Raw genomic sequence first — 13,102 nt, forward strand, 5'->3', positions numbered from 1 at the left:
AATCACCGGGTAAGTATATTCAAAAATTTATTTTATTAATAAAAATAACATTTTTCTTCTTTCTTTGTCAATCGTATACGTTAGAGTTTGGTGATTTAGGTAACCGAGATCTCGTCTTGCCTAGGCTACCTAGCCAAGGCGATGTAGTATACTTTTAGATATTTCCCCCGTTTACCCTTGTGTATCATTTTATTGATTTCTAAGGGAGATAGTATATCTCCTAGAATTATATAACTCGATACTTGTCTCCTGTGGAGAGTTAAGGGTAATCCCTCTTTCCCTCTGAGTGCCGCCTGCTGCGGCAACCCTTTCTGGTCTTGCCATAGAGTAGTTCACTCCGGCTTGACTAGGCTATGGTTTTTCTGTCTCCCACCTTTGCTGGGGAGTGTCCGGCTTTGGTTTTTGGCAGAATCTCAGAGTATTCAGTCTTTCTGCTGGCGGCAGAGCGGCAGGGTGAGTAGTCACTCCCCTGCCGGCTTATAGCCGCCGGCATAGGAGGCTGAGCCTCCCTAAACCGCACCGGGGGTGGTGGTATGATGCCGCCACCTTCTCCCTGCGGTTTAGATGACTAGTCCTGTGCTGGCAGACCCTAGGCTGAAGAATAGACATTCTTCTACAGCCTAGGATGGCGCCGGCACTGAAACGATGTTTCTCCCTTGTTGAGAGGGGGGGCGGCAAACCTGCCGGCCCCTCCTAACACTATTTTGGCAGACCCTAGGTTGAAGAATAGACATTCTTCTGCCGCCTAGGACGGCGCTGATACTGAAACAGAGTTTTCTCCCTTGTGTAGTGGGGGAGGCAACAATGCCGCCGCCTTCTACACTTTATACAGGACCCTTTTCCCTGCCCCCTCTCTGTCCTTTTAGCTATGGCCGTCGTCCCGCATTCTCACCGCTTGCCGGTGGGTTGTGGGGCCGGCCGCGGTTCCTACATAGCAGCTGTTTAGTCACTCAGTTTTCCCTTATGGACAAGGATCCGGGAAGGTTGTGCCAGCCATGACGGCTGCCGGTGGGAGACCCTTCTGTCGCCAAGATTCTTCAGTCCTCCCTTGGACTGCCGACCACAAGTCCGGTAACCGGGGTACTAACCCGACCGCAGCATGCTGGCCGGGCTGGCGCCGACAGGTACTTCCTCAGTCGGTGGCATGCTGACTACTGTATACCAGTGCCGCCGGGTACTAACCAGCCGGCCATATGCCAGCCGGACTATGCCGGCAACGGTACTTGTGGTTGGATGGAAGCCTGAATGATGCATTTTCCCCTTCCATTTGAACCTTCTTTCTGAGGGAAGGCAGTAAGTTATATACTTACATCCTTATTTAGTGTAAACATACATAGTTAAGGCAGTCCTTTGCTCCATGCTTTCTCTCTCTCTATCAGCTATATGCAAGCCATGTCCTCAGGGACTAGAGGGTCAAATGTTTGTGAAGTTGTGTTGGATCTAACTCCAGCCCATACCTTGACAAGATACCGCTCAGCTTGAGCAATGCCTTGCTCAGATAATAGTTTTGCTTCACCAAAATTGGCTAGATAGAATAAGGATTACATGATAGTACAGCATGTTTGGTCTCAATCTTGCTGATACAGTCATTTCCAGTGAGAACATTAGCCTTCATTATTGCTTTTGACAGAGTTGAGCCAAACACTGTAAAGACTTCATGGACAGTAAACATTCTTCTGTGGTCACCTGTGACGCACTGGAGCCAAAGCTCCTTCAATCCTAACGCAATGAATTCAGAAATGTAGAATAGCAGAATGATAACGGTGTCGGTATCAGCACAAGGAGGCGCATACATTTTTTGGACTCGCAGTGCATATGTGCCGAATGACCTTATAGTTGGCTTTCTCCAGCCAATTATTCAGCTCAGGAATGGCACCATTATCATCCTTTGCAGTCAATAAGAAGATTATATTAATATTCATATTGGAATTGTTGAGAGTGCCATGGTATTTTCTTCTTTTGGGGTAAAGATGTAGACAAAGAAGGAGTGCCATGGTATACCAAGTGAATATTCTCTTTGTTCCTTTCTGAGGCCCAAAATCTTTCTGACATTACTGGTATGGATGTGTTGAAATCCAATCCATTGATATCAATGCCTTCTACACCATCATATCATCTTAATCTTTCTGAGTCTTTCATTGAGAATTGGACATAAGAATCAAGGAGAAAGTGACACATGTGAATCATATAACTAATACTCACAGAAGAATTAATTAGGGAGCATAGAAAATTGGCTATTGATTCATATTCCTTGCATCTTTGATATAGTGTCAACCATAGCTGCAGTATTTAGACAGGGTTCTTTCTCCCAATATTTCTTGCAATTACATTGATGAGTCTTAACTTGATTTCCTCCATTATTTTTGACTTGGTTGGGGGAAAGGGGATATCACCAAGGAACAAAGAAGAAACAAGCATCAAATCACAATATATCATCTATCTTCATCCCCTCTCTCTTTCTCTGGCTAGTTCAATATATCTATATGGTGTTGCAATTTCTTTTGTGGAAACTTCTAACTTCTCTTTAATCTGGATATTTGTTACACTCTTGGGGAGCTGATTAAAAGAAGGCAACTTCCATAAATTCATTGTTGCAAATAGCCTGACCATCTTTTGGAGAAAATGCTGATCTCCGATCTCCTTCCACGTCTTTTCTCCATTCTTTATGCAGTACAGCAAACGGTCTGTCACTTCTCGATCAACAGCTACTTGAGTATATGGATTATGAAGTAAGACTGGCACAGAAACATCAAAGACATACGGATTTTGTTGTTTCAAAGTGAAATCAAGAAGCCTGACCACACTTCTTTTGACAGCTACTTTTCGACGTGGACTGAGTGTGCTGCAATTGACACTCCTGGTATTGTAATGATTTATTAAAAGTAACAGTGTTTAGGGCTGAACAAATGGTCCCGATTTCGTAATAAATGTGCTCAAATTCACTGACAACACTTACTTTGTGTGTGGCATCAACCACAAAATACCCACCAGGACCCTAGGAAAAACGTTATCCAGAATGTTCTAGTCTCGTATCTGCACTTACAGCTTTAAACCATCCTGGGGTTTTTATTATCGCCCATTGTCCAAGCATAAAGCACCAGAAAATATCGGGGTGGGTAAATTCTAAGGCTTTTATCCTTTCAAAATACCAGGACCCTGAGTTGACATACTTTAAACTATCAAACTCACAGAAGATAGGAATGGAATCACCAGTGACAGCTACATGTAGATTCCAGTTGCCTTCACTTTCAGCTGATACGTTGTTCTCTATGATCCCGACTATCTTTAGCTATAATCCTAGATATTTGCAAAGTTCAGACTTTTCTTCTGCCATCTTGATGAATTCCTCAAAATCTTCGTAAGTAATTCATCGAAGAGTTCAGGATAACGCTCTAGTTTTAATCAAAGTTGGCTTTTGAAAAAAACATTAATGATTTGGTTGATATATACAACAAGGTTATGTTAAACACGATTCAATGACAACAAGTACTGTAGTAATGAAATCCCTTGCGACTGTATCTTACATTCGGAAGCCATCTTGGATCTAATTTACAACACATTAGGCCTTAACAACATAGCAAAATTAAATTTTAGATTTTTATTCTTTGATTAACGTAAGCAAACGCTTAAATATGATTGCAAAAATGATGCAAATCTAATGATTAAAAATACTCACTTTTACATAATTTTTGTCAAATTTATATAGCGGCCATCTTGTCTTACGCAATAATATGATAGTTATGTATAGTATCTGAATAGGAAATTTCTTTTGGACTTAATTTTAATTCATATCCAGTAAAATAATGATGGATAGAATAACTAATATCATGAAATAGCTAATATCAAGAATTTTGGATGGCGGCCTTCTTCGATTCAACCGCGTGAAAAAGTGCAGTACTTTCCAGCTGAGCAGTCAGGTAGAATCTATTCTCTAGGGTCTAAGCTAACCATCGCTATCAAAATCATTAGTAAACTCTGAAATGTACACGGCTTCCTAGGGGGTGGATCCAGGACTAAAAAGACGTCTCGTTCATCTGGGTTGTGGCCAGTAAATGTAAGTGGTTAGGATTTATGGGTAAGAACCATTGAAGAATTTTGTTCAAATTAGCATTCCATTTTCCTTATTGAAGTGGATTTCAATAATTCCCCATTGTTACCCCCCCCCTCCCTTCATTCTGATAAAAGGCAGATGGGTAAATGAAATGAAGTTTAGCCATTTTCCTTTATCATAAAATCAATTTCTTTTCTCAATCCATATCTATATATGCACCCAAAATTTATTCAAATACTTAACCAATATTAACACAAGTAGCCACCCACCTCCCCACATTTAGATAGCTCATAAGCTTTTACTTAATTTGCTTTGCAAATGTTAATTAATAAAAGCCTTGCCTTATAAACAAACAAGTTAAATCCATAATATACATTATATTTCTGTTCAGATTGTCTCTTGTGCAATGAAAATGAAACCATTAAGTAGATGAAGTTGAATCTGTAATTCCCTTGAATGTTCATTGGCACCTTTAAGCTCTTGAAACCATGATTCAATCAAATAGCCCACACTTAATATATAAAGTCAAGAATTTTAGCAAAGGAAAGTAAGACATTTTCAATATATGCTTTATGTAATCCAAATACCAAATCAATTTGACAAATATTTCATTGACATTTAAAACTACTGTATATAAAAGGCAAGAATTAGTGTATTGTCAAAACACATTAGATGAAGGCATTACTTTTTCCATTTTTATCTCCCATTTAAACAGAAAAAAATATTACTTGAAGCTGTATTTTTTTACTTTAGTTCATTCCTGTCTTGTAACTTACGAGCATGTAGGTCTGATGATAAGGTCATGAATCTGCAAAAGAATAGATGAAAAAGCATTATAAAAATATTATGAGTGGTTACCAATGGCATGAGGTCTCATTATATTCTATTTTTGAGGTTTTGATAGAAAGGATACTATTTATCTTTTAACTTGAAGGTTACAATAAAAAAAATCCACATATACATTAAAAACTTTGTATGCATTCAATTGTGGTATTCAAAATCCATTTTCTCAGAAAAAAAAATTCTTCTTCATTAAAATTTAGCTATTCCTATGCAGATACAAACTTTTGTGTTATTTATATGGATTACTCCTATTTTTCAATTTCTATGACCAGACAATCAAAAGAAAATTGGTATGACTGCATCATGCTTTGTTACAATACAACTACTGCGAGCGATGCATAACGCTTGTTCAAAGTGCTTCCACAGAGGTGCCTACTTCCTCTCTCTGTGATCAGATATCTGCATTGCCCTCACTGTATGCTTATAGTGTTTAGTGCTTGTGTCTTGTGTCTTTGATATTCACTGTCAGTTGTGTTCTATCATAATTTGCGAGATTACAAGTGTGTGTCTTACCACTATTACAGGTAGTCGTTGACTTACGACCAAGAGACGTGCCATAAGTCGATCTGGACGTATGTCAAACTTAAGAAGTGAAGTTTCATAGATTTAGCATGATGCATCATGGTTTGGCAGTCATGTAAGTCATATTTTATCAATATTTTCTTACTGTATATCATTATTTCCTTTTCTTGTTTAATATATCATATGCTCTAATATAATACAGTTTTCTATTCTATTTTTCAATTTCGCAAGCATTTTAACAATCAACAATTACAAACTCTCTTTGTTTACCTTTGGTTGTGATCAGCTGCTCCGAAGGTTCTACTATCGTATTGAGAGAATGTGTATTGTTCATATAGTTTCATAATTTATTTGAAATACCTTCATGACAAATATTACATCAGCACCAAAATGTTACAGGATATCATAGTTTTCATACACTACGTTTACAGCCATTATTATTAGTTATCATACGAATATGTTCTCTCTCTTCCTCTGTGCATGTGTGAGTGAGTAGTTCATTTAAAAGCTTCATACAGTATTTTAATTCTAGTTCATTATTAAGTCTTCATATTTCATTAGACGTTACAGGTAGTCGTCGACTTACGATATATGGGACTTATGACTTTGACTTCACGATCGTCTTTTTCACTCTGATGACGTCACAGGTATGTCAGAAATAGTACACTAATGGGACAAATATTTCATTAAAAATAATCTATTTTCTTATATAAAAATTAACCGATTTATCTTGGTAAGTTAGTATTTTCTTTTATTGATAATATACAGTATCCATTTTCAGTAAAAAATACATTAAAAAAGTTTTAATATCTGTCGAGTTCATGTCATATGTCTGGTGACATCATATTTCCGTCGGAAGGCGAGCGGCCAATAAAGTGATTTCCTTCAAAGAGGCTAATGATTAGTATTAGTATTCCCATTATCAAAATATCAAGTAACTATACAAAGTATTTTGTGGGTTTTGTATCAGCTGTTATAAGTACAGTACAAATGTAAATTTGACTCTAAGATAGTTTTATTTCATCTTTGATTATAGATCAATATTTATCTGATGAAAATACAGTACACTAATAGGACAAATATTTTCTTAAAAACATATTTTCTTTTACATTACAAAAATGAAACAGTTTTGCTTTGTAAGTTAGAATTTTCTTTCATTTCTTACAAGAAAAAAGAAATGGGTTTTACATATTTCGCAAGTCATTCTTTGTCGAGTTCGCTTCAAGTCCTATGACGTCATATTTCTGGCGTAAGACGCGCTGGCAAACCGAATGATTTCCTTTCTGTGTGTTACCGAGTAATCTTATTATTACCATCATCAAAATATCAAGTAACGTTATCAAGTGTTTCAGTGGTTTATATCAGTTATGAGAATAGTACTACTTACCATAAATCTAAGAAAAGAAGTCTGATGGCGTCATATTTCTAAGGCGAGCGGCAAATCAAGTGATTTCCTTTTGATGCATTACTGAATATTAGTTACTATTCCCATAATCGAACCATTGAGTAATGATACAAAGTATTTCTAATAACGTCTCATAGTCCAAGGCTCAGACGGGTGAGCCTGGTTTAGCCAGATAAAGTTTTTTCTCTGTTGTTTCTTAAAGTTAAGAGTTAATATTTCTTGCCATTTGTAGATGCATTTCCTAAAATTAAGTGTTCATGTTTTCTGTCATTTATAAATCTGTTTTGTAAAGTTGAGTGAATATGTTTTCTGCCACTTGTACGTAAACGTTTTCCGCCGTTTTTATCCTCCTCTACCACCCCGTTTTTCGTTCTCGGACATCGCCACATTTTTGTTACTGTATTTTTACTGTTTGCTCTAATTAAACACTTACTTTTCAGGTTAGCAATGTTAATTTGTTATTAAATCATAAAAAATACAGTACTTTTCATATATTCAGTACTGCTTGGTGGTGCATATCCTTTTCAAAATGTGGTGTTAATCTAGGGTCTGGAACAAATTAGGCTATTTACATGTAAAAGGCGACTCGCTACACAAACAAATCACTTTACCAAAGCTCTTACGGAACCAAATAATTTCACGTGAGGCATCACTGTATCTTTCAGAAGACCTTTTCCTCAAAATAAAGCTAAAAATACCACTAACATGGTAGGATACATTATGTCCAAGAATCTTGGCAAGGATGAACCTGCCATCCTCACCTCGAGCCAAAAACAGATATCTATTTCTCTCACTACCTTATATGGGGCATTCGGTTAACATATGCCTCACTCTCAATGGTACCAAATGGTTGTTGCAATATGGTTGATGCTGGCCAGCCAGCAAAAACTCATGTGTCAGCTGAGTGTGACCAATGCGGAGACTACTCAGAGAAGTCTCCCACTTTCAGGGCATCCCGTTATACCTCCAAGGGGATATAACATTACTAATTTCTCTCATCTTATTTTCAAGTAAACTATCCCAATGCTGTTGCCAAATATTATAAATAAAATTATTAATTGTAGGTAAAAGATCATTACTGGGAATGGGATACCTTCTTGGTAGCAACTCGGCTGCAGCACTCTATGCCAGCAAATCCACTTTCTCATTTCCAGACACACCGTGTGCCAGAACCCAGCAAAATCGAACTATTATACCTTACATCCCAATAAATAAAAGTCACTCTAAAACCTTCAAAACTAGAAGATTATTGGAATTAAAAACTTCTAAAGCTTGTAGGACACTTCTGGCATCACTAAAAATGGTAAAATTGCCCTTGTCTTCTAACGCCATATAGTTCGGCAATAAATATAGAAAATGCTAGAGGAAGTACACCTCTAAGATTAAAAGCACTACTATATACTCAAAATCCAATGCCAGCATCACATTTGGAGCCATCAGTATATATAATAGTTGAATTCCTGTGTTCTTTATGTTCCATAAAGAGGAACCTGGTTTCTAAGTCAGTCTTGTTCTTTTTTATACCAATAAAATATCTACAAAAAGATATAACCATTAATTTCCATAGATTAAAAGATGATATCCTACATGGGAACACTTTACTTCTACCTATATCAAGGCTGTCTATTAATAATGTTTTTATCAGAAATCCATAAGATTGAAGAGATTTTGGGTGCAACTCGAAATATCTATAATGCCTTACAAGGTTTGCAGTCTAGATTCAGAGTGTCTTTGCAACCTAAACCAATACTGACCAATAGAAGACATCCGGTAAAGGTATAAAGGTAACTCTCCAATGTCAACAAGGAGGCTTGGGATAGGCGAGGTTCTAAAGGCTCCTGTAGACAATCTGATACCAGCATGACGTATAGAATCTAAAACTTTTAATCGGCTTGCGGTGGCTGACGAGTATATTTCACACAAATAACTAATTTTTAAAAAATCAAGGCCTTGTATAATTCTAAGTTTTGAGGTCTGCCCCCACAATGTATGGGACAAAGCTTTTAAAAGATTCAGAGCCTAAAGGCATTTTACTTTTAAGGCTTTCAAGTAGGGAACCCATGTAAGCCTACAATCAAATATTAACCCTAGAAATCTAGCTTCACTTACATACGTGATCCGTTGATCTTTGATGTGTATATCTGGGTCTGGATACACTCCCCAAATATGACAGAAATGGACAACAACAGTTGTACTTGTTGAAAACTTAAATTCATTCATATCAGCCCACTGAATAATTTTGTTAATTGAAAGTTGTAGTTTTTTCTCATCCATTGCCATTCTGGCTCCAGCAAATGATATGGAGAGATCATCCAAAAATAGTGTTGAGAGAATATCCTGGGGAATGACTGAGGATATCCCCTTAATTGCTAGTGCAAATAGGGTTAAACTTAGTACACTACTCTGAGGAACTCCCTCTTCCTGATATGAGAATCTAAAACTTTTAATCGACTTTATCGTTACTTATTAGGGTCAAACAAGCAACAACATATAATGACTTCAGTCATTCACGAAATTACTAATTACCAGATTCTTTAAGAGAACTCAAGACCCTTTCTCTACATTAGGAATTCATTGCGTTGTGTTACAAAGATAAATGGTCATACTATATTCTGTTGAGGTTTTGCCCCAATTATTACTTACTTGGTTTCATATGAAGTTCTTACCGAGTTCGGATTACAAATAAGCACGGGTGAACCACGATACCACATATAAATATTTGATTTTACCCAGTCACGGAATCCCACGCACAGATATGCATATCCCTAGCGAATTATCCCATACAAGGTAACTAAATATTATATGATACTCATCCAAACTTCGGTTGATTAATTCATCCACTTCATTAAATGCTGGGAAGGAACGGCTTCGTTAATCAAATGAAATTCTCTTCATCCTGATTAAGTCCACTGAAGATTACGCTACAAGCGTTGAGAAGTGACAGGCAGCAACTGTCCCGATTTACCTCTGCTGCCTCTGTCGTAAACATAATGCGTTCGCTCTTTCTCCCAAAATCATGACTTCCACTTCGTTCGCCCACGACAAAAGAAAACAACAAACGAACGAAACCAACTATTCAACGCAAACCGAACAAAACTATTCAAACAACTTACATCGCATTGTTAACCACTTATACAACTATTCACAAGACAATATTCCTTGGTAACAATGCTTATTACAATTAAATATAAACAAAACCTTCATTTGTACAGAAACCTGCACATTTCCACTTAACGCAATGTAATATAAAAGAACATTTTCCATATACAATATGAACATAGATATTCAATAACAATTGATTTCCCATGTCGTTATTGTAAGTAACGACATATTCCCCGCCACAAAAGTTATAATATACAAGTATTTACAACAGTCCCTTTTGAATCAAATCTTTTCTAGTTTCTGCAGCCACCCGAGCAGCCTTCCTGAATGGTCTGGTACTCACTTCAGGAATTTTGGCAGGATCAGGAGTCTCAACTTCTTGCCATAACTCTAACGGGTACAACTTCACAATGGGACGCATGATCTGGCCATGGGAGGTTTTGAGGGTAGCTATCCTAACTACATTGTCAGACCCCACATGCACCTGAATCACCTGACCCAACCTCCATTTGTTTCTTGGCCCTTCATCATGTACGAGGACAACATCTCCTATTTTGGGCCAAGAATTATGTTGGACTCCAATTCGATAAGTCTCTCTTAACGAAATCAAATATTCATGTTCCCATCTTTTCCATAGCTGATCACACAATTTGGATATGTAAAGGAATCTCCTTTCTACAATATCAGTTTTACTATACAATGGGTCTTCAGATACCTCATCCCAATTAATAGTTTCCTTGGGAAAGGATCTTAATTTCCTACCCAAGATCAGGTGATTGGGAGTTAGAATCTCCTTCTGATCAAGGTCCCCCGAGGTGTAGCTTAGTGGCCTGTCATTTATGATGGATTCCAATTCCACCAAAATGCAGGATAATTCATCATAACTGAGAAGAGCTCGACCAATTACCTTCTTCATACAGGTTTTCAATAGTCCGATCAATCTCTCCCAGATTGCACCAAACCAAGGTGCTCTTGCTGGTATAAATTTCCACTTACACTCTATTTTCTTCAGATGGTTTTGAAAAAGGGGGCTCTCTGCCATTGTTCTCAGATATTCAGATGCTGCTACAAAGGTAGTGGCGTTGTCACTCAACATTAGTGAAGGAAAGCCTTTACGGCTGCTAAACTTCCGGAAGGCCATGAGGAATGAGTCAGCGGACTGATTTCTGACTACTTCCAGATGTATACCCCTAGTGATCAGGCATGTGAATAGTATGACATACACCTTCTCCGGATTTTGCTTCCCTTCCTTTATCCATAACGCCCCGGTATAATCCACCCCAGTAACGCTAAAAGGTTGTTTCCGTTGTACCCGGAATTCTGGCAATGGGGGCATTATATTAGTTTTATATGGTTTTCCTTGAACTTTCTTACAGATCACGCAATGATGTAACACGCTCTTGACCAGTTGTCGCAGCTGTGGTATCCAGAACTCCTGTCTTACACTAGCTACAGTAGCGTTCACCCCCATGTGCCCTTGCATCCCATGATGTCATCTTATTAACAACTTACTCAGAACACAACCTTTTGGCAGTAAAGTAGGAAATTTGACTTCTTCAGGTAGTGTTGCATGTTCCAACCTGCCTCTACATCTCATTACATTATTATCCAAAAACAAATTCAACTGGCGAATTAATGACAATTTTGGGTTTGTTTCCTCCCTTTTCAGGGCTTTATATTCTTCTGGAAAGTACTCTCTCTGCACGAGAACAATTGTTTTGACCTTTCCTTCTTGTAACTCTTCCAGAGTCAAACTACCAGTTTTCCTGTCATTGGTTGCTAGTCTGCAATTCTTTACAAATCGCATTATCCAAGCTATGGTCTTAAAGACCTTGTCAGCTCTGCTGAATATTTCCCAATCAAGCAGGCGTGTTGCATCTTTGTCCCCTACAACATTGACCACAATGTCCTGTTCACCTTGTATATGTGTACACCCAACCCATGACCTATCAATTGGCAGTGTGTGATTTTTTAACCAAGGGGGTCCCTCCCACCAAAAGGAGTCCTTTGCTAACACCTTAGCACTCTTTCCCCGTGTCAACCAATCACTGGGGTTTTCTGACGACGGTACGTAAGACAGGACTGACCCCGGAATCAAAGAGTTAATCTCAATTACTCTGTTTCTCACAAACACAGGCAGAACATTACTGGACACAATCCAGCTAAGGGCGACTTTACTGTCTGACCAGACATATAATTGTTTAAATTCCTTCTCATCAAAGGAGTCAATAATAAATTTTGTCATTCTTGCTCCTAGCAACAATGCCATTAGTTCCAATTTCGGAATTGTCGTCAATTCCTTAATGGGCGCCACTCGGCCCTTTGCTAAAATTATATTAGAGCTTTCACCATTTGCTCTATAGGCCACACAACCATATGAAGTTTCGCTAGCATCGCAGAATATGTGCAAGGTATCACCAGTTCCTAGGCTAGCACTCCTAGGAAAGGATATTTCAAAACACTTCTCCAAGTCCTTGCGTATTTCACTCCATTCCTCTTGTAGCGGGTTGGCGAGTTGTTCGTCCCAATCCAGATGTTCCTTCCACAATTTCTGCAAAAATATCCTTGCTTTCATAGTAACAGGGAGAAGCAATCCCAATGGATCGTATATTTGGGCAACGGTACTGAGAATCTCTCTCTTTGTTTGACTCGATCTATTAATATGAGTTGGATTGATAGTTAAAACGTCTTTAATTATATCCCAATTCAATCCCAATACTTTATGAATTTGGTTTTGTTTGGTTTTGTTTGGCTTCAATTTGATTAGCAGCAGCAATAGTTTGTATAGACTCGCTATTGCTAACCCACTCCTTCAAATATAAGTGAGCCTGAGCAAATATTTTGTTGCCATTAAAATATAAATCCATCAACTCAGATTCACCATTAGCCGTAAATTGCAAATTATCTACGTACAAATCTTTCTTCAGTCTTTCCACTACATCCACTGTCTTGGACCGGGGTAACCACGAGACCACAGTGGACAAGTGATGCTTGATGGTTGGATTTAGGAGAAAAGGTGAGCATGTAGCTCCAAATAATACTATTCTAAATCTGTATACTATTAATTTACTATTGGGATCTGTTGGATTTTCCAACCATAAAAAGCGCGTATAACTGCGATCTTCTTCACGTAACTGTACCATTAAAAATGCCTTCTCAATATCACTAATGCAAGCAAA

At 38.0% G+C, this 13,102-nt stretch overlaps 1 protein-coding gene across 3 annotated transcripts in view; it reads right to left on the minus strand.

Moving 5' to 3' along the window:
- Nucleotides 1-4,606: 4,606 nt before the first annotated feature.
- The window catches only part of LOC137655738 (dehydrogenase/reductase SDR family member 11-like), a 584,611-nt gene continuing 576,115 nt past the window's right edge, over nucleotides 4,607-13,102 (minus strand). For all 3 annotated transcript variants that reach the window (XM_068389786.1, XM_068389784.1, XM_068389785.1), the window contains exon 7: nucleotides 4,607-4,859. In XM_068389786.1, the coding sequence (XP_068245887.1) occupies nucleotides 4,824-4,859 (36 nt within the window). In that variant the 3' untranslated portion in view covers nucleotides 4,607-4,823. The remainder of the gene's footprint in view (nucleotides 4,860-13,102) is intronic.

The sequence above is a fragment of the Palaemon carinicauda genome, chromosome 16 (genome assembly GCF_036898095.1).
Source record: "Palaemon carinicauda isolate YSFRI2023 chromosome 16, ASM3689809v2, whole genome shotgun sequence".
NCBI classification, from domain to species: domain Eukaryota; kingdom Metazoa; phylum Arthropoda; class Malacostraca; order Decapoda; family Palaemonidae; genus Palaemon; species Palaemon carinicauda.